This window comes from Equus caballus, chromosome 21, assembly GCF_041296265.1.
Source record: "Equus caballus isolate H_3958 breed thoroughbred chromosome 21, TB-T2T, whole genome shotgun sequence".
NCBI lineage: Eukaryota > Metazoa > Chordata > Mammalia > Perissodactyla > Equidae > Equus > Equus caballus.
The window spans coordinates 38,165,371-38,193,049 of NC_091704.1; the positions used below are offsets into that span (position 1 = coordinate 38,165,371).

Genomic DNA, 27,679 nt, shown 5'->3' on the forward strand with positions numbered 1-27,679 from the left:
AAGTCTCCTCAGGAGATCCCACAGGACTAAGTGCCAGTCACCTGTAGCACTGGCCAACTGGTAGTGGCTTTCCCTGTTTCTCTCCCCTGCCCTTCACTCCTGCTCCCAAGGACCACTTCCCCATAAGCTACTCTATAGGGAGCCTTTGTCTTAGGCTCTCTTTGGGAGGAAGCTAGTCTAAAATCCTTAGCTGCCTGTAATGATCTTGGCCTGCTTTTCAAGAGTCACTCTTGCTTCTCATTCAGATCTCAGATTGTCATCTACTCAAAGTGGCCTTGTCTAATGATCTAATGCAAAGTAGCAAGACTCTAATATCAGATCACCCTATCTGAACTCTCTGCATAGCACCTATCACTATCTAATATTTTTCTTAAAAAATATTTTCTTGTGTCAGAGCCTTTGTCCAGTCTTAGGATATCCTACTCAGGAAAGGAAGGACCCGGCCTATTTCATTCTTTGCTCTTTCCCTGGCACCTTAAAAAGTGCCTGGCACATAGTAGGCACTGCATAGATATTTCTTGATTAAACGGATGAATGCTAGAGTCTGTGAACGGGATAGCAAATCAAGCCAGAATCTGAGCTAACAGACACCTTTGGGGAAAAAATGCATATCTTAAATTAAAATTTATTTAAAAATTACAAAAATGTCTCCACCCAAGTTGTCCTTGAAAAAGTTTAAAAGCAGCAACAATGATCTTGGTTAATTACCAGCAACCTAATGCAATTTATAAAATTGAACAAAATTTAGATGTGTGTCTTATGCCTCTGTAGACACGAGACCCTTTCTTTAGGTCCCTTTCTTTAGGGTCTGGAAGTATCATTATTGGGACACTTTCCAAAGCCTTTTTCCTTTGGACTCTGTGTAAAACGATTCGATAGACCCCTGTGATGGAGCTTCGGGCATCTCTCCCTTGGTTATTCCGAATATGCTCTTCTGTAATACCCAAATGTTCTAAAGTGCTTTTGACCTCATTTTCTTCTTCTTTGAGGGTGCTGGTTTCTGACAAGTGTTTGGGATCTAGCTGGAAAGGTTCCAAAGGAGTGGGATACGGCACCCCTTGCATCCATTCATTGTTCATGATGGAGTCGATCCCGTACCTCTCGGTGGGCGTGGGCTGCAGGACGCCCCGGATGAGGCGGAGGCAGGGCGCCGACACGTGCGGAGGCACGCTGTACGTGCCCTCCAGGATGCTCTTCTTCAGTTTGGCTACCGTCTCTGCTCGAAATGGCATGGTGCCTGTCACCATAAAGTACAGAAGCACTCCCAAGGCCCAGATATCCACATAGACGCCGACGTAATGCTCGTCTCGGAAAAGTTCGGGTGCAGCGTAGGGAGGAGACCCACAGAAAGTATTCAGCATTTCACCTTTTTTACTCACTGTGCTGAATCCAAAATCGCCCACTTTCACGCAAGTATTACTGGTATAGAATACATTTTCTGCTTTCAGATCTCTATGAATAATTTGGTTTTCATGCTGTGAAAGAAGACAGGGAAAAATCATAATTCTGAAAGTAAAATACCAACACAAATGCATCAGTTGCTCTGAAATGGTGGGATGACGATGCCGTAATAACCAAATTCAGTGCAGATCAACTTACATCATGTCAGCCAACAGCAAGAGCTGCCCTGTCCTAACCTTGAGCCAAACGCAACCCACTCCCCCGCCCCCTCAAATAGACCAAAGGTTCTATTCTGTCGGCTGAGGGTTGAAGCCTGTTTCACACATGTGGATTCAGGAATTAACACCAGAAATCAGACCCAGATCTTATGAAACTACATAATGAAGCAGTAATCCTTCGTTTTTGAGGCCATATATGAGTCTTTCTGGCTGAGCAATTTCTTAACTAGGGCCAACACTGAGAAGGCTTGGAGTCCTCTGTCAACTTTCTAGCCATGCTCCTTTGGGTGGGCTCCTTTTAATTCTTTATAGAGTTTAGTAGAAGGAAGACGGCTATTATTTGGCAAGGTTCTAGCAGCAGGTCCCGCTGTGGGTTGTGAGCACATGCCCCACCCCCAACCCTTGCATTCTGGATCCAGACAGATAATCTTGAGGACCCTTGACTTGTTCAGTCCCAAGGGCTCTTGGGAAATGGTTTAATGTTACTTTTCCCCCATGGGTCTTCTGGGGTATGATTCCAAGCTTTGGAGCTTGACAACTTGGTTAATTCTGGGTCCAACTATACCAGCTATGTAAGGTGTGTATCAGTTTCTTTCTTTGTAAAATAGGATGCTGCTAACCACCTCCTAAGGCTGTTGTGAGAACTGTATGTGATGCTGCATCTGCAGTGTTCAGCATGGTCCAGGCACATAGTGAACTCACTCAATACAATTAGGATCTATGTCTGTGATTCACTCTTCCTCCTTTCAGAGACCAGAGAGCTGGGAGAAATGTCAGAGTGCGAGCTTCAGAGGACTCAGCTGGCACCCTCTACTGCTGGATTCTCTTCTGCTCTCCCACTAGATTTCTTTTCCAACTAGAATGTGGAAACTCTTTGCCCATCTGTCCTATTGCTTGGTATGGGTCTGGCTTATTCCCTGGCCCTGGGAAAGGACAGCACAGCACAGGACCGCTTAACTGACAACTGGTGGTGGTACCCTAGGTCTGAAACATCCACTCCCCTTGCAATCACGGTCTTCTATCTCACTCACTTCTTTTTCCTACCCCTCTCCCTTCTGACTGCTGTCTTGGGCCCCCAGGGTCACTGATTCCTCTGCTAATAATTTGGCCAGGAGGTCACTGACCCCAGTTCTTGCCCCACAACATCCAGGTAGAGAAGCAAACCAGAAACAGCCTCTCAACTAATATGGACTGCAGACAAGCATCTCTTTCCTGCCAAGTGGACTGAGATCTGGATAGAGAGAGTGGTCCTAACTTTTGCACTAACAGAACAGTAAAAGTGGTAGTCAGGTCTGCAAGTCACATTCCTCTTGCATGCCCAGCAATACGACCAATGCTAGAGAGGGCATAGATGAACCAATTCTTGGGGGAACTAGGGAGTGTACTTTAAGGAGTCAATTTATCGAAAGAAATAATCAGAGAACTAAAATAAGAATGACATAATCCAGTGTTAATCTGCTGAACACACAGGCAGCAAGAGGTAGAGGAGTCCACCAATGGCTGTGAGCTGATGAGAGACTCCAGAAAGTTTCAGAGAGAGACAGAACTGAGCAGGGATAGCATTTGAAATGTGAGGCATGACAAGAGCGGAAAGGGCATTCTAGACACAGAGTTAGGAAGGCAAAGCCAAGAAGCAGCAAGAAGCCAGCTCTGCGGGTAGTGGAAGAGGGGGTTGGAGAAACAGGTGTGGCCACGGAGTGGGTGATGGTTATCTTGCTGCTCAGAGGTACTCCTGCCAACTTCCACAGAAGTCAGGAGGCTGCCATGTAACGGGAGATCCCTGGGCATTGTTTCCAAGGCAGGGAACACAATCCTAGCCAGACTTCTGACGCTCACAGAAGGGACTACTGTCAGCCTTTGTAGGACTAAAACGCTGTGGGATGCTTAGATGACGGTAAACTAAAGCCCCACCCTCGTACTGTGGGCAGAATGTGAGCAAAACTCTCACTCCTGTCCCCACTCACCATGTGCTTCACGGCAGACACGATCTGGGAGAAGATGAGCTTGCTTTCTGGTTCTGAGAACTTCCCTTCAGTGCTAATCTTCCCAAAGAGCTCACCACCCCCTGCATACTCCATCACCAGGTGGAGCTTGGATAAGGTCTCCACGACTTCGTAAAGGCGGATGATGTTGGGATGGTGCAGTTTTTCCATGCTGGAGATTTCACGGGATAGTAGCCTTTGGGTTTTCTGGTCTAACTTGGTCTTGTCCAGGATCTTAATGGCCACCTTTTCTGGAAAAAAAAAACAATCAAAGTATATGTCAGATTTCCTAGGAGCATAGATATTTATAACCGGAATGGACCTAGATTAGCCCCTTTATTTTACTAGACTCGGAGGCTAAGTGGCTGTTTCCAAGCTCGGAGAGCCCATCAGCGGTAATGACAGAGAGCAATCCTTGAGTTCAACATCAGTGCTGGTCCCGTGGATCAGTGTGAGTCTACCACGCACAGGTTTTGATGCCAACTCCTGCCTCTCAAGGAGGTTTTAGTTTGATGATCTTTATCCAGTTTTCTGGATAAAGTTAAAGCTCCTTTACTGAGCTGAGAAAGCCCCTCTGGATCAGGCCCAGCTCCCTCTTCAGCCTCATAGTCCGTCACTCCTGTTCCTGGTCTCTACCTCTCTGTGCACCCTTTAGACCAACCGTTACAGAACTTTCTGTGGTTCTCTGAAAATGGACTGAACATTCCCACCTGGGACCTTCCCTCTGCCTGGATCATCTCCTCTCTCTGGCTCATCACTCCTTCCCTGTTCTTTGCTCAGTTAACTCCAGATGATCCTTCAAGGTTAGCCTCAGAACCAGCCTCTTCAGGAAGCCTTTTATGACACTTGTCCCAGAAAGATCATGATATCCAAATTCTGTGTATGCTCTGTACTGTCATCTCAGCACACTGGCCTGTAAATGTTCACTCCTCGCCTGTCTTGGCCTCCTCCCCCCTTCCCTGTGGCTGTGTTTTATCTGACTTTGTCAGGGCCTGGCACATAATGTAACAGCACAGGACACACCAGTACTGAATGTGTGTGAAGTGTTGGTGACGGCATGAGGAGACCAGCACTGCAATGGGCTGCTGGTGGGAGGATTAATTGGTACAGAGGTTCTGGACTGTAGTTTGCTATTACACATTGAGAGCCTTTTGACTCAGCCATTTCACTTTTGGCAATTAATCTTAAAGAAATAATCTCACACATGCACAAGACTGCATGTGTAAGAATATCTTTGTGATACGGGGAACAGCTTAAGCATCCAGCAAGAGAGATTGTTAAAGTAAAGGGGGGTTCGTCTCTCTCTAAAATGGTACACCATGCAGCTATCAAAATAATGATGTTGATCTTTATTTATTGACATGAAAAGATGCTCAATATAGAAGAAGTGAGGAAAAATACAAATATACATTTGCATAGAAAAAAAATCTGGCAAGATATTCACCAAAATGTTTAGAATAGTTCTTTTATCAATAGGGGGATCATGGATGGCTTTCTTTTAAATTTGTCTTGCTTGTCTGTATTTTCTAATTTTCCTACAATTAATTATACAACCTAATTAAACAATTAATATAGGTTGTGTAATAAAAAATAGTTAACATTTGAAAACTAATGCACCTCTACTCCAAAATAAAACTTCATTCGTGTTTTGGTTCAAACTGGACCAGACTTTCTCTTAGATAAGAAAGAATTTACCAGGCGAGTAAATGGGGAGAGCAGATCGCAGGGCACCTGTTTGACCTACTTTCAAAACAACTGCTTTGAAGATCTTTGCCTCTGTGATTCCCCCATGAAAACAGATGCCACTGGTTTAAAATAGCAGTGTTATTGGTATATTAAAGCAGGTCCATTAGGGCTTCTGGAATGGAAAGAGGCAGGGTTCGCTGGTGTCTGATGTGGCCACACTTGCTCTGGTGGTGGCAGTGTTAGGAGAGGAGGAGGCAAGCCATAAACAGGCAGAACCCTCCAGGCTTGTGAGAAACCGTGGAGGACGATCGACCCCAGCGGATGGACCTCCACTGCCCAGCCTCCGGACATTCTTCCTCCCCAGTGGCATCTTTTCTGCTGTTCAGTCTTTAGGATTAAGATTCCCTTCAGCTGCTTACCTGAAACAGAAACTTCTGGTTTTGTGTGTGAGTGAGCTCTTATTTTAAGAGCTAAAATAATGAATTCCATCCTTTACTCTGGCAGATTGCCTGTAGCAGAGGCCACTTCTCCTCCTCTGTCTCCCTCCAGCACTGACCCAGACTTCTGTTAAGGTGCGTGTCCCTCTCTGCTGCCCTCTCTGACCTGCAGCAACTGCTCACACCATTCCCCACATTGCAAGCACCCAAGAATCATCAGGTCATGGTGCAGGTCAGGCTGCTGTCACAAACCTCCCTTTAGCACATCCTAGTTTTATGTTATTTTTTTATGTATATATATTATATTTGAGTGGCAGCCCTCCCAGGACTGGGTCCAGAGTGAGGCAGGAGAGGAGTGGTGAGAGGGAGAGCTTCCTTGGTTCTGCACCCCACGCGCCTTGACGGCCTCACTCTAGTCCCAACCTGTGTCCTCCACTTTGTGTTAAATCAGATTGTAGGCGTGCCTCGTGACATGAATGTATAATCATATATGACATTTAAAAAGCATTGGTATTCCAAATTGTCACTAAGTGGTAGAAACTGCTGTCCCTTGAAGAACCAGGTCTCTCAATCCACTCTTTCAACAAATGCTCAGTGAGTACCTACTATGCACCAGGCGATGAAAAAGACAGACGCTATTCCCACAGTCCAGGGAGCGCGAAGGACTTTGCGAAAAGCCGTATTACAAGTGTGGTCATGTTAGGAAAGGATACAGACAGGAGGACGGAAAGGCCTCTCTGGGCGAGGACACAAGTTATGAGCAGGAGGTGAGGAGGGAGCCCCTACACTGGGCAGTGGGCAGTGAGAACGGCATGTGTTCCGGGTTTGGGCAAGACGTAACATTTGTGTTTGAGGACCTGAAAGGAGCGCACTCTGATGGGCACAGAGAAGGAGGGGAGATGGTCCCAAACCAGCCTGGAGCGGCAGGCAGGGGTCAGACAATGCAGGGCCTCCAACAGCCTTGGAGGCTGTCTTAAGAAATGTAGCCTCTATCTTTAGGGCAGTGGGAAGACATTACAAGGTTTTAAGGGAAAGTGTCATAATCTGATTTCCATTTTAGAAGGAACACTCTGGCTGCAGTGTAGGACACGATAGAAGAGGAACAAGCCCCAGAGCAGGGGCGTGGTTTAGGAGGTGATTACAGCAATCCTGAGACAGGACTCTCTTGGTAGTGGCAGGGGAGAAAGAGAGAAGTGGACAAATTTGAGAGGTAAACCTCCCCTTTCTCCAAATCTGGTGAAGAGTCTGACATGGGTCCCACCTAGTGGGCAACACACGCTTTAAAGCAGGACTTACAAATTCCAATGTCTCTAGAGGCCAGGGTGGTAATCAGGTGGCAAGTGATGCAATAGGCAGTAGTGAGGACTGTGGAGTCCTGAGGAGTACACGTCCCAGTGCAAAGGGGCAGCTGCTCCTCAACACCAGACACTTGTTACTGTCTTGCATGTAGGCTCAGTGTTGCCAAATCTGATTTTTTCAAGAGAAGCCAGACATCTGAAATTTTTTTTTTTAAGGAAGATTAGCCCTGAGCTAATGGCTGCCTATCCCCCTCTTTTTGCTGAGGAAGACTGGCCCTGAGCTAACATCTGTGCCCATCTTCCTCTACTTTATATGTGGGACACCTACCACAGCATGGCTTGCCATGCAGTGCCATGTCTGCACCCGGGATCCAACCGCTGCACCACCGGGCCAGCCCCCAGTCTATACACTTTTTTGATTGGCTTCCTTTATCAATAGAATAGTTTTGAGCACTACTCTATGTATATTTATTTATAAATTATATGCATGTGCTAATAACATATGCATTTTAAATATACATAATCATAGAAATTAAAAAGATATAATTACATATAAATATAAATGGAAATGCCAGTATTCTTCCCTCATCCCAGTGAATCATCTTGGGCACCCCCTAGGGTATGTGTACCCTACTTTGGAGACCACTCAGGGTCACCAATGACCTCCAAGTTGCTAAAGCCAGCGATCAGTTCTTAGGCTTCATCCCTCCCTCCTTGAAACACCTTTATCGTTTGGTTTCTAGGAAAACACACACTCCTGGGTTTTCTCCCACCTCTTGCCACTTCTTCTATGGCTCCTTTGCTGTGTGCTTTTCATCTCTTTGGCCTCTAAATGTTGGATCCCTGAAGGCTTAGTCCTTGGACCTCTCCTCTACAGTCACTTCCTCAGTGATTCCAGATGCGTAAATACACCTGCCTACATGACCTCTCCACTTGGTTATCTTAGTTTGGGTTCTGCCAGAAGCAGATCCTGAGGCCAGGATTCAAGTGCAAGTAGTTTATGAGGGAGGTGACCCCAGGAAATACTGGTAGAAGGATGAGGAAGTGAGAGAGGAAAGGGAAGATGGACAATAAAGCATGTGTTACTAAGCAAGTTACCAGTTAATCCTGCTAGGAGTTATCATGCCTAAGTTTTATCATGAGAAGGCTGAGAGAGCTGGGGTATTTATACATCAACTACTGCCAGTAACTAGTTGTTAGCTGCTCCTGGGGGACGTTAATTCCCCTGTATTTCTGGCCTCCCATGCATACAGGAAGAGCAGGCTCCAGTAACTAGAGAAAGCCCAGAGGCAAAGAGATGGAGAGACTGGCATTTGAAGGCCAGGCCTGCATGCACTGAAATGCTAAGGCCCAAGGAGACATGAGTGAGGCACCAACAGCCTCTGCCATATATGTGTAATAGGTGTGTAATAGGCATGTTCAATACTGTGCTCTTGATCTCCTCCCAACCCCAAATCTGCTCTTCCTATAGTCTTCTCAACTTCAGTAAATGAAGACTCTATTCTTGCCATTGTCCAGAACAAAACATTGAGTATTTGACTCTTTTCTATTATACTCCACTTTCAATCTATCAGCAAGTCCTGTTATCTCTATCTTCTAAATATAGCCAGAATCCAGCCACTTCTCAGCATTCCGTGGCTTCCTTCCTGGTCCAAGCCACCACTGTCTCTTGTCTGGATTATTGCAATGGGCTCCTAACTGATCTCTCATTTTCTGCCTTTGACCCCTTGCAGTCTATTTTCAACAGAGCAGCCAGGGTGATCCTATGAAAGGATAAGCCAGATCGTGTCATTTCTCTGCTCCCTCCGAGGGCTCCAGTTTCACTCACAGGAAAAGCCAAAGTCCTCACTATGACATATTGGCCTGACATGGTCTGGGCCCTGCTACTGTCTGCCCTCATCCCCCTCAGCCATGTCTGGAGTACTACAGGCCCGCGCCCACCTTGGTGCGCATATGCTTGCGTCTCCCTCTGCCTGACCACTTTCCCCATAGAAAAGCAGCAGCTGTGGCCAGCTCCCTCGTTTCTTTCAGTTCAGTGATTACCTCCTCAGTAAGGCTATCCCTGCCAACTTATCCAAAGCTGCGGCCCTCACTGCTGCCTGTCCCTGCTCCTGCTCTGTTTTCCTTCTCATCGCTTATCCCTACATAACAGAATATTTTACTGACTTATTTTTGTTTGTCTCTTCCCGCTAGAATATAAGCTCCATAGGACAGAGATTGTTGTCTGTTGGGTAAAGTGCTGTATTTCCAGTCCCTAAAAGAGTGCCTGCTACATAGTAGGTGCTCAACAAGTATATGTTGAATGAATAATCTCATTTAATCCTCACAAGAACCCAGGATAAATATTATCATTGCAGTGTACATTCAGTTTGGCACCTGGCATCTTCATTGACTATCGCATCCCAGGCATCTTCCACGTTACCACAGACTCTTCATAATCATGATTTTTTTTTAAACTTCTCTTATTTTTTTTTCTTTTTCTCCCCAAAACCCCCCGGCACATAGTTGTATATTCTAGTTGTGAGTGCTTCTCGTTGTGCTCTGTGGGACGCTGCCTCAGCATGGCCTGATGAGTGGTGCCATGTCCACGCCCAGGATCCGATTTTTAATCATGATTTTTAATGGCTGTGTAACTTTCTATCCAGTGTACATGCTTTAATTTACTTGACCATTCCTATATCACTGGGTCATAGAAACTATTTCTAGTCCTTTGCACTATAAATAACACCAAAATGAACATTTTTGGTTATAGTATTTCTAATATTGGACTTATTTTTAAGATGGATTCACCAAAGCCACTAACTAAGCATTTTTAAAATAGGAAAACAATTTTAATTGCTGTTTTAATGAATACGTTTAAAAGGAGGGATCAATTTTTAAAATCAGTGGGCCTTCTCTATTAAACTTTACTAGAAAGTGAGTTCCTCTGAGAAGATTACAGCACAGAGAACTCACCAGTGAGTACTGCCATCCATTGCTCTCCCTCCAATATCTCTTCCCCACCACTACTGGATTTTCATGAGAAATTAGTGTACTAACTTAATTCCCCAAGTATTTGTTGAGTGTTTATTATAACGCATGTGGGGGAACTCGAAGGATCAATACGATACAATGTCTGACACCAAGAAACTTGTAATCAGGACTTCCAACACTGTCCCTAAACCCTGGATTTGTTAAGCCCCACATTTTCATATCTCGTTCATACTTTCTCTTGGGCTCCAGGATGGCTATTGGACTCATTTACTTCATGACCTCCATATCTTTACTCTCAATTCCATTTCTTCTCTTGTATTCGCTCTTCCCTGCTGACTCATTAAAGCTGGAAACCTGGGAGTCGTCTTCACTTCTTCCTTTCCCTGTCCCCTCCTGCTCTCCCCCATGCAGTTGATCACAAGATTTTCCAATATTCTAAAAGATTTTTCAAATGCATCCCCTTCTCTCCATCCTCACTGTCACTTCCTTAGTTGAGATGGACATCGTCATTCATCTGGACCATCAGACTAATATTTTATTCTAACTTTCCTGACTCTTCAACTTCAATTCACTTTCCTCACTGAAATCAAATCATATTAATGACCTGTATTAATTGCTTGCTTAAAGCTCTTCAATGGCTCCTGATTCCTAAATGACAAAATCCAGATATGTAAGATTCTCCATGATCTAGCCCCTGCCTACATCACCCACCATATATCCCACCACTCTGTAGGTGCATTCCATGCCCCAGCCTCGCTGAATTACTTTTAAATCCCCAGTATCCCCCACACTGGCTCACACCTCCATGCGCCTTACATCCTCTCTCTCTGCCTGGAATTCCCTTTCCCCTGTGACCTGTATAACTTTTTCTCAAACCTCGAGACCTAATGCAAGTCTTTCCTGGCCAACTGACCCTTTCCTGACACCCTTGGGTACAACTGAGCATGCCCTTTGGGCCTTACTCTGTGACAGCACTTACCATTTGTTTCCTGTCTCCATTACCTACTGTGAGTTCCCATCAGGCAAGAACTGTATCTTATTCATCCCTCTAAGGCCCAGAACAACTTATGGGCACAGGAGAGTTTATTGTATTAAAAAAAAAAAAAAGAGGGAATGAATGAACTGATGAATAAATAAAGAGAAAAGAAGAAAGGGTTCTAGAAACATGAGACTAGAGTAACAGAAAGAAAGACCAGGGAAGAAAAGGTCAGGAAGGGCAGCAACAGAGAAAGGGATGGGCATCCATGGCCTCTTTTACTTTTGTTTGTGACAACAGATGGGACATAAAATATTTAGAAGCCCAGGGCATCATCTCTTTTGAAAAATTTCTAATCAGCCTAAAAGGGGACTCATGACAGCTCAGCCTGCCCTATCAGCTTGCAAGGCCAGAGGGAATCTGAGCTGTTAGCTATAAAAATAAACTCCAGTCAGCGGGGGGCCTTTACTGGAGCCTTCTTTCTAGAGATCCAGAGCAGCTGGTGCCTTTTTAAAAACTACTGTCCTAGGAGCTGCCCCTGGTACTGAAACCCACTGCTTTCCTGGGACTCTCCTCCATTGTCTTACCCAGACTGTTTACATTTCCTAGAAAAGCTGATGACAATTTGGGGCAAGTTGACTTTTTAGGGGGACCATATTTGTACAAATCACTGTTCCTACTATGTAATCTGACATGGCCCGGCAATGGGACAGGGTACTAGAAATCCCCAGAAGGCTTTCTAAACCACTCACAGTAAATGTCCTTCCTCTTCCAGAGGTAAAGATTTTAGAGGAACGTTCCTTCTTTCTTTCCATTCCAGTCAGCTCAGGGTAGCCAAATGTCCTCCCTCCTTTTCACAGTCTCTTAGTCTTGACTCTGCCATCCTCCCCCAAGATTCCATTTCTCAACACCTGAGCGGCTGTGCTCTTTCTTCATCCCCTCCCATCGATTTGCATCTGGGTTTTCCCCTCCTTCACACTTCTCAGTTCGTTTCGTTCTCACCTTTCTACTCTTTCCTTGACTAAGGGGCTCACTGAAGGGTAGAAGCCCAGAAGAGAGATGAGGAGGTTCTAGGACTAGGCCGTTACAGGATGGACCTGCAAGTCAGGAGGTGAAGTCTGGGATTCATTTTTCTGTTGCAGCCTTCTCCTGTGCTCAAGTTACCTGCCATTATGTTTTCTGGCTTGTTTAAACTTGCTTCTTGGACTGAGCTTTCCACTGCCTTGCTTTTGGCCTTCCCCTTCTCTTTCACACATACCATCCCACAACCAGAGGGGACATTATACGTTTGACAATAGGGCTACTCTGTGGCAGGTTAGGAGGGAGGGGAGCATGTCAGTGAGGCCACAGGGAAATGCCATGTTCTCTGAAACTCAAGGGACTAGAATTAAGTTAATTTTATAATACCACAGACAAGAAGCCTTTGGCCTTCAAGAAGAAAGTCACTGTGTAAATACCAGTTGTTGTTGTTGCCCCTTTTTATTCTGTCCTCTTCATATAATAGCCTGTCTACAGAATTAGACACTTTCTTTCTCCTGGCTTGTGGTGATCGCTCTGCTTAGCTGGTTATAGTCTCTATGGTAGAAATGTCCATCAATTTGCTGCTCTGTGTACTCCCCCTTCTCAGAGACACTTCTGTGGACCTCAGGCTCTGCCTAGAGAGCAGTGGGCCATGTGACCCTAAGGGCTGCAGCTGACTTGACACAGGCATGCCTTTGACTCAGGGGTGGCCCATCACCACCTGGCCAATGAGCAAGCATATTCTCTCTCTTTAAAATTTAATCTGGAACAGAATGAAACTAGTGAGATGGACATGGCAATAAAGCTGAGAGATTATGTAGATATGGGACTGGCAACAGCCACTCTTGGTCAAGTGCCTTCTGATGACTAAGAGAGAAAGTTACTCTGTAGAAAGCAGTGTGAAGATGGAACTCTTTCATCAAGGGAAGTAGAAATGAGAAACCACATGGCCCCAGAGAAAGACATGGAGAGAGTATTATCTTGAAATCTGGCTCTGCTTCCTTGCTGTGGGCCCACAGAATTCCCCTGTACACAATTCACCCCTTTCAGTGTGAGCTAACTTCAGTCGGCTTCTGTTCCGTGAACTGAGTGATGTGTGACTCAAACAGGCCTACAGGACCTTGTCTTTTTTGAAAGCAGATGAGTAATAGGATTTAATGAAGACTTACTGTGTGCTCTGTCTCGGCTCATGGTAGATATTCGATATATTATATTTTGAAAATCTGCTCCTCCCAGGAATCCTATGCAGCTGATATATTTCCCTCACGTATACACGAGGGAATTGAGGCCCAGAATGGTAAAATAACTTGTCCAGGGTCAAACAGCTAGAGAAAAAAGAATTGGAACTCCAACCAGGCCTGGCTGACTCCAAAGCTAACATCTTCCCACAATATTGCCCTGTCTTCTGCCCCTTAAGACCCGGCAGCAGCTCTCCCTTATCCGCTGTCTGAACAGGGAGAAGGTCAGGAAGGAAGTAGGCTGCAAGAAGAGCCCCTGCTGCTTCCCTGAGTCTGGGTGATATACTCTCCTGCTCCCTGTTGTTTCCTGTTTCCTCAGCCCTTCTGCAGGCATTTTGAGGGCAGGACCCCTCCTTGGGAGTATTGTCACGAAGGAGAAGGATGGTCTGTGAGCGAGCCGGGGTCTGGCTGGGGTCTGCTGTTGGAGAAGGCAGTGGTACCCATTTTGCTAGCTGGTCCAGGGCACAGTGTGGAAGACTTGTCTCCTCCACACTGCAGCAAAATCCTGAAGTGGCTTGGCGGAGTGAAAAGAAAGCTGAGTTCTAAACCTGCCTCTGCCATGACCTTGGGGTAGCAAACACTGGGCCTCTGTTTCCTCATTTGTAAAATACAGGAGAACTAGATGAGGTCAGTGTTTCCCAAAGTGGAACTTTTAACACTCACGGGCCAGAACGATTCTAGTGCATGGAAACAGCCTTAAATAGCCCTGATTCACGGCATCCAAACCCTATTCCCGTTTCAGTCCTCCTTTCCTTCTCCTAATTAAGGCAAAGAGAAAGTCTCAGATTCGTTGTTGGCTCGTTTTAAATTACCTTCTATTACTTGGTAATTTTCCTTCAAGATTTTTAGAAAGTTTCCAGGAGAGTAGATTTTAAAGGTTCTCACCACAAACAAAAAATTGGAATTACGTGAGGTGATGGATGTGTTAACCAGCTTTGTGGTAATCATTTTGCAATATGCACATTTATAAAATCACTATGTTGTGCACCTTAAACTCATACATTGTTATATGTCAATTATTTCTCGATAAAGCTGGAAAAATAAATAAATAATAAAACTTTTCAATTTGTTTGCATTTTATTTATTTTTACCATTACCTTCTATTCATAGCAAGTGATGTTGGTTTTTCATTATTTTGGTAATGTTACATTTCCTTTTGAAATGTTTATTTAAGTAAAAAGTAGAGTTGTACCAATGATAGTTACCATTCATTGAGGGGCCACTATGTGCCATGTACTTCACATGTGTTATTTCTAATTTTCCCAGTACATCTAAGAGAAGGATCATTATCTCTGTTTTACAGCTGAAGCGACTGAGGAGCAAGGAGGCTGAGTAAGATGCAAGAAGTCAGATGTCTAGTAGGTGACAATAAGGATTTGAAACAAATTTGTCTGGTTCTGAAGTCTGTGTTCTTTCCACTGCCCCACCCTGCTTCCTCTCCAGTGGAATCTAACATCTGGACCCACAGTCAGGAAATAGCTCCAAGTTGGCCACTCCAGCAGCCTTTGTGCAGACTTTCACTGCTGTGGCCTCTCTGCTGCATTGGATGCTCTCTCCTTCCTGAATTCCTCTCCCCTTTGCCTTTATCCAACTTCTCTCCCCTTCGTCATCATGCCTTCTGTCTCATTTCCGGCCCCTCGTCTCCCTATGCATTTTATCTTTTGTCTTTCATTTTTGCTCTAGACCGTTGAAAAGCAACTTCTGCCTCAATTAGATTTGAGTTACAGCACTACGTCTACTTTTACAAGTAAAGTAAGCACTGCTACTGGCTGCATTTTATCAGTGAGGGCTCCGAGGCTCAGAGGAGGACTATAATTCACCCAGGTAAGTAAGATGAGTAGCTGATGTGAAGACATGAACCCAGACACTCAGGCTCGGAGCAAGATGGAAAAGGACTTGGAGCTCCAGTGGCTCGGGAGCATGTGTGCACGCATGTGTGTGCATGTGTGTATGTGTGTGGGGTCTGTGGTACTTTTTCTATAGGGGTCAAACATAGGGATGGGAAGGGCATGGGATTGGGAATTGGAGGGGAAAGAGAAGAAAAGACAAGTCTAACATAAGAAAAGAGCAGCCTTGAAGACACGGTGGTAGGCTGCGTCCAAGGAGAGAAAATGTCAGTACGGGACTCACAGGGAGAGGGGAGAGCCAAAGGCCTTTAGAAAGTCAGTAAATTACACTGAGTTGCAAGCTTTCTTTTTCTGTCTCGTAACTCCCTTCTGATAATCTTCATGCTGTAACCAAGTAGAGGTAACTTGGGGAAGTGCCCGCTCTGGGTTAGGGCAGCAAAGAGCTGCTGGGCTCTCAGCACAGTTCCTCCCAGAGGCCAGAGTGGTGGGCACTGCTGGTCTAGAAGCCAGAGTGCCCAGTAGCCAAGTGTGGGTCTTTGGTAAAGAGCAAGGAGCCAAGCAACAAGGAGAAATAGTACAGAGTAGACTGAAGGAGAGGAGGTCCTGAGGTCAAGTCTCTTTTCTCGAAATTTAACAGAAATAGCAGGGGCCAGCCCTGGCGGCCAAGCGGTTAAGTTTGCACACTCTGCTTTGGGGGCCTAGGGTTTCACTGGTTCGGATCCTGGGCATGGACCTAGCACCGCTCATCAAGCTGTGCTGAGACGGCCTCCCACGTACCAGAACTAGAAAGACCTACAACTAGAATATACAATTATGTACAGGGGGTCTGGGCCAGTGGCTTTGGGGAGAAGAAGGAAAAAAAAAAAGATTGGCAACCAATGTTAGCTCAAGGTCAATCTTTAAAAAAAAAATATCAGAAGTAGCAGCCTCCGGTAAGGAGGGGAAACAGGACACTGCTGTCCACTGATAGTGGCAATCGGGGAGGTCTTCCGTGCCATTCTATGCCATTGCTAATGACACAAACGCAGAAGTTATAAATAAGGATTTGCCTTGGAATCAAGCCACACTCCACTTCACCTTTCCAAGGTCTAATTGGAGAGGACAGATTCCCCTCAATGTTTGAGTGAGTTCATCCACATGGCACAGTGGGAGAGTTTTTGGAGTCAAAATCATCTCAGATGGAACTGCTGACACCACGTTTAACTTCTTTGGATCTTACTTTCTCTATTTGTAAAATGAAAATGTTGACCTCACACCGTCACTGTGAAATGCCGGGATAACAATGGATGGCAGCTGGCACGGGGCTTGTGCCTAGCAGGGGCTCAGAGTGTCTCCTCACTTGTTCCCTTGGCCCCTGACTCCTAAACCATCCCCAGACTAGGTCCCAATGCCACGGGGATGACCCTTGGGAGGTCAGATCCTACCTTTGGTTAGGGAGTGAATCCCGAGCTTGACTTGGGAAAAGTTCCCACTTCCGATTTCCCCTCGGATTCGGTAGAAGCCAATCCGTTTCCCCAGTGTGATCTCTCTCACCACCTTCTCATCTTGGGACATGTCCTGTGTCATCTTCTCGAAGGGTGTCAGCTGGCGAGGCTGTCCCTCCTCATCCTCCTTGCTGCACTCTGTCTGACAGCCACTCTCCACGCTCTCCCGCCGATCCCATCTGGCATAATGGGGGTTCAGCAGGCTGCCTCCATTCACATACACTGCAGTCATCGTCCACACGGGCTCACGTCTCCATCTCAGCAAAGGGGCACCGATCAAGGGCAGGTTGGGGAGGAGCGGAAGAGGCTGGTGGGTGGGAGATAGGAGTTAAGGACTGCCAGAGCCCTGTGTCCGTGAGAGCTGGCCTGCAGAGCTGGGCAAAGACTCCTTGGTGAGCAACTCCCTTCTTGGCTTCAATCAGAGGAGGGCAGAGGCAAAGGGGCCAGCAGAGTGAACCGAGCCAAGCCAAAAGCTGCCCACCTCACTGGAGACATTTCACAGCTTCCTTCATGTTGAACTTCCCAGCTCCCACTATACAATCAGACACACATGCATTTCCCACAGCCACTTCCCTGAGCAGGCTCCAGGAACTCTCTGGCTGGCCGTGCAGCCTGATGCTCCGTGGTAGGCGGCTGTGTCCCAGAACAAAGGGTCGGGTTTGCTATTTCCTTTGATGGCCAGAGAATCTTTCTCTCTGGTATGTAAAAGCCCCAAGGAGGCCCCCAGGTCCCTGCTGCTGGTGCTCATCTCGGCCTTTCTTCATTTTGCACTTCTCCTGCTGTCAAATTGCAGGGCCCCAGAGACCTAATAATCTGGACTGCAGGAAAGCAGAAACTTGCAAATCAGCCTTCTGGTCACATGGGAAGTCAGAGAAGGATTAAATCCTTGCAATGTCACTTTAGCCGACCTTTATTTAGATGAGCCTTCTTCTAAGCTGTGAGCTGTCTCAAAAATTGGGCAGGTGCTGGGTCATTCCTAAGCACAGACAGTAAGAAAGTTTATTAGCTCATCTAATGTACTGTACAGGATTTACAATGAACGTGAAACTGCTTTATAAGCATTCATCTAAAAGCATTATGTAATTTAAGTTATGACTCATCTCAGTCGTAGATGCCTGTTTATATATGATTTAGTAAGAAGAAAATGTACACTCACACTCCTCAATCTACATTTTAGAAAAGCTCTCACATCCTGTAAATATTTCTAGCAAAACAATCTTTCTATTTCTTGATGTTTGGGAAAATACGCATGTTGCCTTGGGTTGCTTTAAAGCCAGATTTTTTGAATAATATGATAGTAATGATTATAAAGATTTCAGTTTTCAAAAGTTCTTACATTGATTCAAATAACACCGTGTTCTGTTTCCTTACCCTGCGTGTTCTCGTACAGCTGTTTCTATACTGGTTGCTCCCACATCTTCTTTCTATGTCATTCTGTGACAAAGGCTAATTTTTCTCCTAAGCTTATTTTGGTATTTCTGATCAAGTGTCCAGTCTGATCAGTATCCAGGCCCAGCAGCTTAGTTTGAGGGTACAGAAAGAGAGGGTAACGTTACTGGAGGGTAAAGTCTGTGGCATCCTCAGTGATAAGAAATAGCGCCCAGCCATAATGTCTTCATGACTTTTTTCCTGCACCCTCCAGTAAGAAATAATCACTTCTTCTCTGAATCCCCACAGCACTCTGTGCTTTTCCAAAATGTCTCATCCCTGTGAAGGTGGGGACTGCGTTTGGTTCATCCGTCTGTCCTGCTCCTCTCCTTTCTCCCTCAGCACGGACTGGATCACAGACCAACATCTGAAAATTAAATTTCTTGCACAATGGCCTTGAACCAGTTGTCTTGCCCTAATGGCCAGGGAGACAGTTAATCGTCTGTTCAGTTCAGATCAAGACGTTTTTACAGCTTTGCAAATGTTGCTGTGGGTTTGTATTGAGGATGAATTCCGACTTATCAGGACGTCAAGCAAGCCAACTGGAAAGAAAAATTGAACCCCTACTGTACACCTACTCAAAATAAATTTCAAATAGATCAACTAAGTAAATGTAAACTAAATTAAAACATAAAATAGTAGAAAAAGTCAGACATTTTTTCATCATCTCAGGGAAAGCCATAAAAGAAAACATTAAATTTGACTACGTAAAATTATAACTTTCTGTTTGCCATAAAGTATCATAAACAAACAAAGCAAATTAAATGATAAAATAGTAGGGAAAGCTTTTCAACATATCTGATAGACGAAGTGCTAATTTTCTAAATAAAGGAAGAATTTTTACAAACTGATATGAAAAATACCAACAACCCGAGAGAAAAATGATAAAGAACATGAGAGGACGTTTCACAGAAAATATAAATGGCTCTGTAATATAGAAAAAGACGCTCCTCACTCACAGCCAAAGACATACACAGCAAAACTGCACTATAATCCGATTTTTTACACATTGTATGTGGAAACTACAAAAAAAATTGATAATGCGCTAGTGAGAGAGGGTTTAGAGAAACAGGAACTCTCATTCATTGTTACCGAGGGTAGAAACTGGTACAGTCATTTGGAGGGCAGTTTTGACTATAGCTGTTAAAGGACAAGTGTACAGATTTGCCTCAGCAATTCCACTTGTCGAATTTGTCTAACATACACATTCACAAAGATATATCTATTTCTAATACAAAAATGGATAGATACATATTCACTGCTGCATTGTTTTGAGGCAGAGAACTAGAAATGGTTCAAATGCCCATCAGTAGGGGACTGGTTAAATAAATTACAGTACATATACATAATGGATTACTATGCACTTGTGAAAATGAATGTTACAATATCCAAATATACTGTTAAGAGGTCAGAGGAGCACATCTGATGTGACATCAGATATATAAGAAAGAGGAAGGAGGGCCAGCCTGGTGGCGCAGCCGTTAAGTTCACTTGTTCCGCTACTCGGTGGCCCAGGGTTCGCCGGTTCGGTGTGGACACGGTACCACTTGGCAAAAAGCCATGTTGTGGTAGGCATCCCACGTTTAAAGTAGAGGCAGATGGGCAAGATGTTAGCTCAGGGCTTCCTCAGCAAAAAGAGGAGGATTGGCAGTAGTTAGCTCAGGGCTAATCTTCCTCAAAAAAAAAAAAAGAAAGAAAGAAAAAGGAAAAGAAAAAGAGGAAGGAATGCCTAAGAAACTGGCAATAGTTAGGGCATCTGGCGAGGGGCACTGTTTGCCTCGGAATTGGAGTGAGAGAAAGGTGTACTTTTCACTATTTAACCTTTTATATGATCTGCATTTTTTTTCCACATGCATATATTTGCCTTAAAAACCCCAAAACATATAATGTGTTGCCACCTTACACAATTGGTGTGCAATGTTTGCTTTATTTTTGATTATATAGAGAAATTGCTGCACCAGATTCTCAAATATCTAATGGATTGCTCTTAAAATCAAAAGCTTAGGGGCTGGCCCTGTGGCCTAGTGGTTAAGTTCGCACGCTCCGCTGCAGGCGGCCCAGTGTTTCGTTGGTTCGAATCCTGGGTGCGGACATGGCACTGCTCATCAAACTACGCTGAGGCAGCGTCCCACATGCCACAACTAGAAGGACCCACAACGAAGAATATACAACTATGTACCGGGGGGCTTTGGGGAGAAAAAGGAAAAGAATAAAATCTAAATTGCTATTTTAAAAAAATAAATAAAATCAAAAGCTAATTAGGGACTCTGGTTAAATACTGATAAATTTCATGTATCGCTCCTTCCTTCCAAAAATCCACACTAGGACTAGGAGGGGAAAAGGTATAAACTCACAAGGACAAAGAGCATAAGAGAAGAGATAGCAGCAAATGCAAGACGCCAACACATTTTTGGGGGAGACAGAAAGCAAATTGAGGAGTGGTGAGTGACTTGGCAAGGACTGTGAAGAAAACGGCAACCTGAATCCCACATAAGGGCAGGCCAGTGAGATTCAGCTTTCTGAACACTCCAAAGACTTCAAACTATGAGAGACAAAGTACCTCAAAGTTTGGAGGAATGGAGCAGACCAAACACAAGGGAATTTTTGAATGTGGAGTGCAGACCTTTCCCTCCTCAAAGCCAGGTAGGTTGCTACTCTCTGCCACTCCCAGCCCAGCTCAGGAATGCAGGGCACAGGACAGCCGATTAGGTCAGACTCTGGGTTATGGGAAACCCTGATCCCTTCTTCTCCCTGCACTCCTGCACTCTGAGTTTCCAGAATGGAGGGAAACAAACATAATCTTCCAGGCAGGGCATTCCTCCTTTGGATAAATTCAGGACTTCAAGAGCAAAGACCTCCTGAAGCTGACATGTGGAGGATTTCCAGCACAAAAGCTTCCTGACCACCCACCGTGCAATCCTCCACGTGCCAGGCTCACTCACAGGCACGGAGCTTTCAGTCAGATTTCAGTGCCTTCTGCTTAGAATGAACGTCCAGGCAAGAAGCACCAGGCACCTGAGCAGAGGCTCCACAATGAAAGAAAGAAACCATATTCAAGCCAAACAATGACAACCAAAAGGAATTTGCAGGAAACAGAGAGCAGTTCAGGAAGCAGGAGACAAAAAAATTACTGCATGCGTAAACCCAGAACAAAATGCTAAAAAAAAAAGAGACAGAAAGAAAGAATAAGAAAGAGCCCTCTTGGAAACTGAAATTAAAGAATTCAACTGAGGAATTGTTTAAAAAAAAATCTAGAAGAGATAAACAATAGAGAAAAAAAGGACAAGATAACTGGGCAATCCATTCACGAAGTCCAATATCTAATTATTAGAGTTGCAGAGTCACAATACATTCCCAATAAAGTAAGACATACGTATGCTATCGCACTTGAATTGCCAACAAATCTTAGCAATTTCAAAAGTACTAATGAATGAGGGTAAACTCCAGATTCTCACATGTTTCAATAGAATAAAAATGTAGAAGAAAAAAATTTAACAGGAATGATAAATCCTGTTTGGATATGAATACTCATTTTTATTTTACAGGATTTTTGTTTTTCTAAAGACTTGTCTTAGATGTCTGGAAACAGAAATCCTGATTGCAGGTTGTGGGGATGCTATAAATAGTTTATATTTTGATTACTTTTTGGTAGTGTTCCAAAACATCAAGCTACATCATGTTGAAAAATAAGCAAATAATGGAAATTATGATATACCTAATTGCAGATGAAATCCCCTCTTTTCTTAGATGCAAGTGAGATTTGTTGTCATTTTACCTTTTGCCCCTTTGATTTTGACCAATTTTTATGGACGTTAATGAGAGTTTAAAAACCAGACAAAAACATGGAGTCACGTCATGATAGATCAAAGCCCCTGGAGGAGGCGGAACGGCCCTTTAATTATTCTCTTACTGTTGCTGCATGGCCATGGATTAAATAAGATTAAAGAAAGCAAAGCTTACTTGGTAATTTATTTTCTTGACTTGTGACCCACTGTGAAAATAATATCAAAGAAAACCATCTTGCCTTTGTTCTCTTTGCCTGAGTTCAAATTACAAAACTTTGGACGAGGCTCTCACAACCTCTTCCTTGGTTAGCAAGGCCAGGCACTGGTTTGCTCAGACGACAGGCTAAGTGTTCTCTCTGTGTGGCAACAGGATGCAAAGACAGCCCCATTGTAATCCTCAGGCATGCTGCACCCTCAGGGGATCATTAGCTCACACGCTTCATTTGAAAATCTATTTTACCATTTAAAAATCATGTGCATCATCTTAGCTTTTGGCCTTAGCTCTTTATTTCTCAGTACACATGTCAAGATCCCCATGGGCGGTGGCTGGGGAATTTTGAAGCAAATGGAAAATTCATGTGAACTGGCTGTGCCCTGGTGATGAACTGTGCTGCTCCTTGACACCACCTCTTGCCCTGCTTGACCTCACAGGCTGCTTTCCCGGCCACTTGGCCCGGTCTCCCGCATTCCCCTATTTACCCTCACCATCTGTGGTCAGTCCACTCAGTCTGACGGCCTTCCCACACTGAGTTCTACCACCCTTGAGGTTCCCTTGACCATCAAGGTCACAGACTCAGTGCTGAGGAGGGCCATGCAGGTGTTCTGTGGGGTTTAGCACAGCAACCATGCCAAACTAGGCAGCCCACGCTTGGCTCCAGCCAGGGTAGCCACGCTGGGATGGAGGCTTACTCTTGCCAGGTCTTTTAATTTAAAAGCAATTGGAAATCAAGAAATTTTTGGTGAACTCTCTCCATTTTCCAATGGTGGATTAAATATTTTAAAATATTGTGGTCAAGTGAAACTGAACTGTCAGGTCAAATGTGGCCTTCAGGTTGCCAATCTGAAGATTCTGCTCTAGGTTTTAGAGGAACATCAGAACAAGGGGAGGGCGTCCATAGGTCCATAGTCCAATACATCCGGGAATGGCGCCTACTACACCCCTCTTAGATTTTTGCATTAGTACCTTACGGTCTTGAGATATTTAAAACACACACACACACCCCTCACCAAAATCTGTTTGTCTATTTAATTAAGTGTTCTCCAAGTTTATTTAACCATCTAATTCATCCTCACAGAATACCTTTTTGTCACTGGTATTTTTCTTAAAACTCTGACCTCAGAGTTAGACAAAGTTATAAAATACTCAATTAACTGTCAATTAAATATTAACTGTCAAATAAATATGTCAAAAGGAAGATTATGAAAACAATCCACTACAGAATGAAACAGAAAACAAATCAGTTGAGTTTAATCTACAAATGTAGCCAACTGGGTGGGAGCACCCACTTCTGTGAGGTCCAGGATGACTTAATAGTTTCTTAGTGATTAAATATCTTTTGACCTTGGGAAGATTTAGCATTGAAAACAGAAATGTTGGGCCGGTCCAGTGGCTCAGCAGTTAAATGTGCACTTTCTGCTTCTTGGCAGCCCCGGGGTTCGCTGGTTCAGATCCCGGGTTTGGACATGGCACTGCTTGGCAAAAGCTATGCTGTGGTAGGCGTCCCATGTATAAAATAGAGGAAGATGGGCATGGATGTTAGCTCAGGGCCAGTCTTCCTCAACAAAAAGAGGAAGATTGGCAGTAGTTAGCTCAGGGCTAATCTTCCCCAAAAAAACCCCCCAAAAACCATAAATGTTTAAGAGACTCAAATCCCATAGTATTACTATTTTTGTTTTGATGAGCCTGTGTGAAATTGGTATTTTATGTATTTGTAATGTGAAGAAAATTTGGCGTAATAAAGTAACAAAATAGTTTTGTGATTCAAATTTAAAATGAAGAATTGAATAATTGATTTAAACTTGTGGTTTTAAGTTGAAATTTTATTGTTCATAAATAGCATTGGAGTATATTTAAGAGAACTTAAAGTTTACCCTGTTGAAATGCTTAAATCATCGTATTTATAAGAATTACTAGTATTTTGGAAGTTTTTGTTAATCAAAGTGCTTCAAAAGGAAATGAAATAAATTATAAATGCAGTTTAAAGTGATTAAAAGGATTTTAAGTTTTAAATGAGATCAAACAATAATCTTTAAAATTGTTAGATGCAGTATGTCTGGAATTTGCTTCGAAATAATCAGGAGTGGCAATTTAAAAGTGGAAATGATGAGAATTTAAATTTAATGAGCACATGGAGGTTTTAATGTTCTTTGCACCATTTTTGTATATGTTTAAAATTTTCTATAATGCAATTTAAAAAAATGATTGTTAAAATTTACTAGATCCAAAAATAGAATACTTGTAATTTTAAAGTGCTAGGCATTTTACAACAGACAGCAGTGCCTGATGAATGAATGAATGAATAACATGACATGACATGACAACCCTGTGAAGTAAGGTATTGTCATTCTCTTTTCACAGATTAAAACAAAAAACAAAACTGAGGCCGACTGAAATTCAGGAAGTTGCCCTTGATGTCTTGACAGCTCCATCAGGGTGGAGACTGTAAGGAAATCTTACACACGTGAAACCAGGAGTTTCAAACACATGAGGAAGAGAATGGACTTACGTTCCAGTGGAGACCTGGCGGAAACTCAGGCCCTTCTCCATAAATTTTTTAATCTCATTTATACTTCATTTCCAAAACACAATCTTCCCATCACCTCTGAGGGAGTATGCCGGCCTCCAAACAAATAAGAAATGGCATTAAGATACAGAACAGAATCACGCATTGAATCACAAGCAGGTGGCCCCGAGCAGAAAAACAAAATGTATTCTTCAGCTCCTCAGAAATAACTAATTTAGGAAACACAGTGTGGGAACACTCTTGCTTATTTGCAGCTCTTGGTTTATTTTTAGGGGATTAAAAATATTTGCAAGTCAAAGCACAAACTGCTCTTTCACTGCCTTGAACTTTCTCTAGCTCTAACGTAGTGAGTTCACCACGAAGGAGGGAATATCGGAGTGATGGCCTTAGGGGGTGTTAGGAAAAAAACGTTCTCCTTTTCTATTTGAGCAGAACTCAAGAGTCTCATGGCAGGAGGCTGGAGGGCTGAGGTCATGAAGAGGAAAACAGTGTTACAGACAAAAAGCTCGTACTTTTATCATCATAAACACTTCAAGTGGATTCGAAACCTTGATTAAGAACCTCTCACACCTGATAAGGTCCCGTCACACAATATAAGCAACACATCTGAGAATTCTTAAAATGTTTACCCAGTGGTGGAGGCACGTGAGGGCTGCTGGCAGGGGACAGGAGAGGAGTTCTTAAAGACAAAAAAAGCAAGAAGGGTCAGCGTGCAAGAGCAATTTGAGCTAACAGAATAGAGAATTTTTTTTAAAAAAAGATCTTTGTAGATATGGAAATTTAATATGTTACTAGAGATGGCATTTCAAACTAATGGAAAAGAGAAATGATTCAGGGGCCGGCCCAGTGGCGCAGCGGTTAAGTTCGAAAGTTCTGCTTCTCAGCGGCCCGGGATTTGCCGGTTCGGATCCCAGGTGCGGTCACGGTACCGCTTGGCACGCCATGCTGTGGTAGGTGTCCCACATGTAAAGCAGAGGAAGATGGGCACGGATGTTAGCTCAGGGCCAGGCTTCCTCAGCAAAAAAGAGGAGGACTGGCAGTAGTTAGCTCAGGGCTAATCTTCCTCAAAAAAAAAAAAAAAAGAAAGAAAGAAAGAAAGAGAGAAATGATTCAATATGACAAATAAAAATGGCAAGTAATAGGATATATTGGAATATATGAGGAAGCCATTTGGTGTAAACCTAATTCGGCCTGACCTTGTCTTTCCAAAAGGGCCTGACCAAGGCCGTTGAGCATGCATTGTATATCTGCTTTAGAGATTCCCTATGGCAAGAGCAAAAGGCCCTTGAGATAAAGGTGCAACTTCCCTCCCCGTCCCAACGTTGGCCTCTTTAAGGATTAAGCATCTTTCTTTAGGCTAGAAACTGATTGCTGCACTCACCTGTGACTGCCCAGCTTGAGACAATAGACTTGCCTCCTGCTACGCCCACCGAGATAGCAGACCACTACCTGCTGTGTCCATCAAGTGCTGTGCCGACAGGGCAATCTTGTGACTATTGTGGGAGGGACATTTCAATCATATGTGAAACACCCTCTTTGAGGGTATATAACCACCCTTATACCCCCACTTCTTTGGAGTGCTCTGTTCCTTTGTGGAAAGACTCTCCCGGGTTATAATCCTAAAATTTAAGCTCAGAATAAACTCACCCAAATTTTCATTTATAGATTGGTTATGGATTATTTTCGTCGACAAATATGTGATGCTTGCAGGAACTCAAGCAGGAGGTGGCATTGGTAGGCTTTAGCTCTCCCACCACCTCAAATTCTCCTTCAGACTCTCCCATGCTTTAATGCAGATTCTTCCTATTTTCTTAAATTCAGGTAAAGTGCCATGCAAACACAGAGGCTCATGCCTTTTCTAGTAATATGACTATCCTAAGACCCATCCATATAGGAATTCTGGAGTCACTCTTGGGCTGTGGGTGTTGGGAAAGACCACGTGTTTATTTGCATATTCATAGAAAAAGGTCTGGAAGAATACACATTGAACTAGTGGATGACAACTAGGGTGGGGAGTGGGTGGGTCAGAACTGGGAGCAGTGAAAGGGGGTATATGGTGAGGCTTAGTTACCCTCCCGCAGTCTGTTCCTTCTTTCTTCTTTAGCAGCGGTTTTCAGCCTAGACCTGCATTAAAATCACCACGGAGCTATTTTAAAATGCAGAAATCCAGGCCTTGCCCCCAGAGATTCTGATTTAATTTGTCTTGGGAGAGGTCATGCTTTTTTGTCTGTCTGTTTATTTGTTTTTCAAGGCACTGGAAATGAGAAGAAATATTTGCCTTTCTTTTTTTGTTGTTTTTTGGTGAGGAAGATTGCCCCTGAGCTAACATCCGTGCCCATCTTCCTCTCTTTTGTATGTGGGACACGACCTCATCATGGCTTGATGGGTGGCGGGTAGGTCGGAGCCTGGGATCCCGAACCTGTAAACCCCGGGCCATGGAAGCAGAGCACGTGAACTTAACCACTATACCACTATGCCACCGGACTAGCCCCTTGTCTGTTTGTTTTTAAGTTTCCCAGGTGATTCTGTTGTATGGCCGGATTTGAAAACCACTATTCTATAACACGGAAGTTTTAGATAAGCACACTGCTATCCAACTGATGTGCTTCCAGTCTCCCCTCTAGTTAGGTTTGGCCACGGGTCTGAGTTCTAGTCACTGGCTGTGAGCAAAAGTGATGAATGCAGCTTCAAAGTTGTGCCCTTAAAAGGAAAGCAACATGCTCTCCTCCCCTTCTTTCTGTCCTTCTTCTTGCTGGTTGGAATATAGACATGGTGGTGTAAATGGAAAAAACCATCTTAGACCAAGATAGAAGCCATGAATAGCAGGGCCACAAGAGAGGAGGAATCAGGGTCCCCATCACTGCAGGGTCACCGTGAGCCCTGGATTGCCTATGTGTAGACTACGATGTGAGAGAAATAAGATTGTACCTTCTTAAGGCCACTGTTGTTTTGACTTTTGTTACAACAACCTAATAGTTATACAATCTAATATTATACAATGCTTATAATGTTTACACAATGAGTTTGTTTCATTTCATACCTCAGATGTTTCTATATTGTTTGAAAGTCTTATAACATGTCTAATTACTTCAAAATTAAAAATGGATAGGGGCCAGCCAGGTGGCGCAGCAGTTAAGTGCCCACTTTCCACTTCAGCAGCCC

General features: G+C 44.0%; 1 protein-coding gene across 2 annotated transcripts in view; it reads right to left on the reverse strand.

Moving 5' to 3' along the window:
* Positions 1-609: 609 nt before the first annotated feature.
* NIM1K (NIM1 serine/threonine protein kinase) overlaps positions 610-27,679 on the reverse strand; it is a 56,852-nt gene continuing 29,782 nt past the window's right edge. The window contains exons 1-4 of one of the 2 annotated variants that reach the window (XM_023625688.2): positions 24,500-24,703; positions 16,501-17,536; positions 3,584-3,852; positions 610-1,475 (exon numbers count right to left, since the gene is read on the reverse strand). In XM_023625688.2, coding sequence (XP_023481456.1) covers positions 726-1,475; positions 3,584-3,852; positions 16,501-16,792 — 1,311 coding nt within the window. In that variant the 5' untranslated portion in view covers positions 16,793-17,536; positions 24,500-24,703 and the 3' untranslated portion in view covers positions 610-725. Of the gene's footprint in view, positions 1,476-3,583; positions 3,853-16,500; positions 17,537-24,499; positions 24,704-27,679 lie in introns of those variants that run through there. The other variant, XM_001498429.5, reaches the window with a different exon arrangement.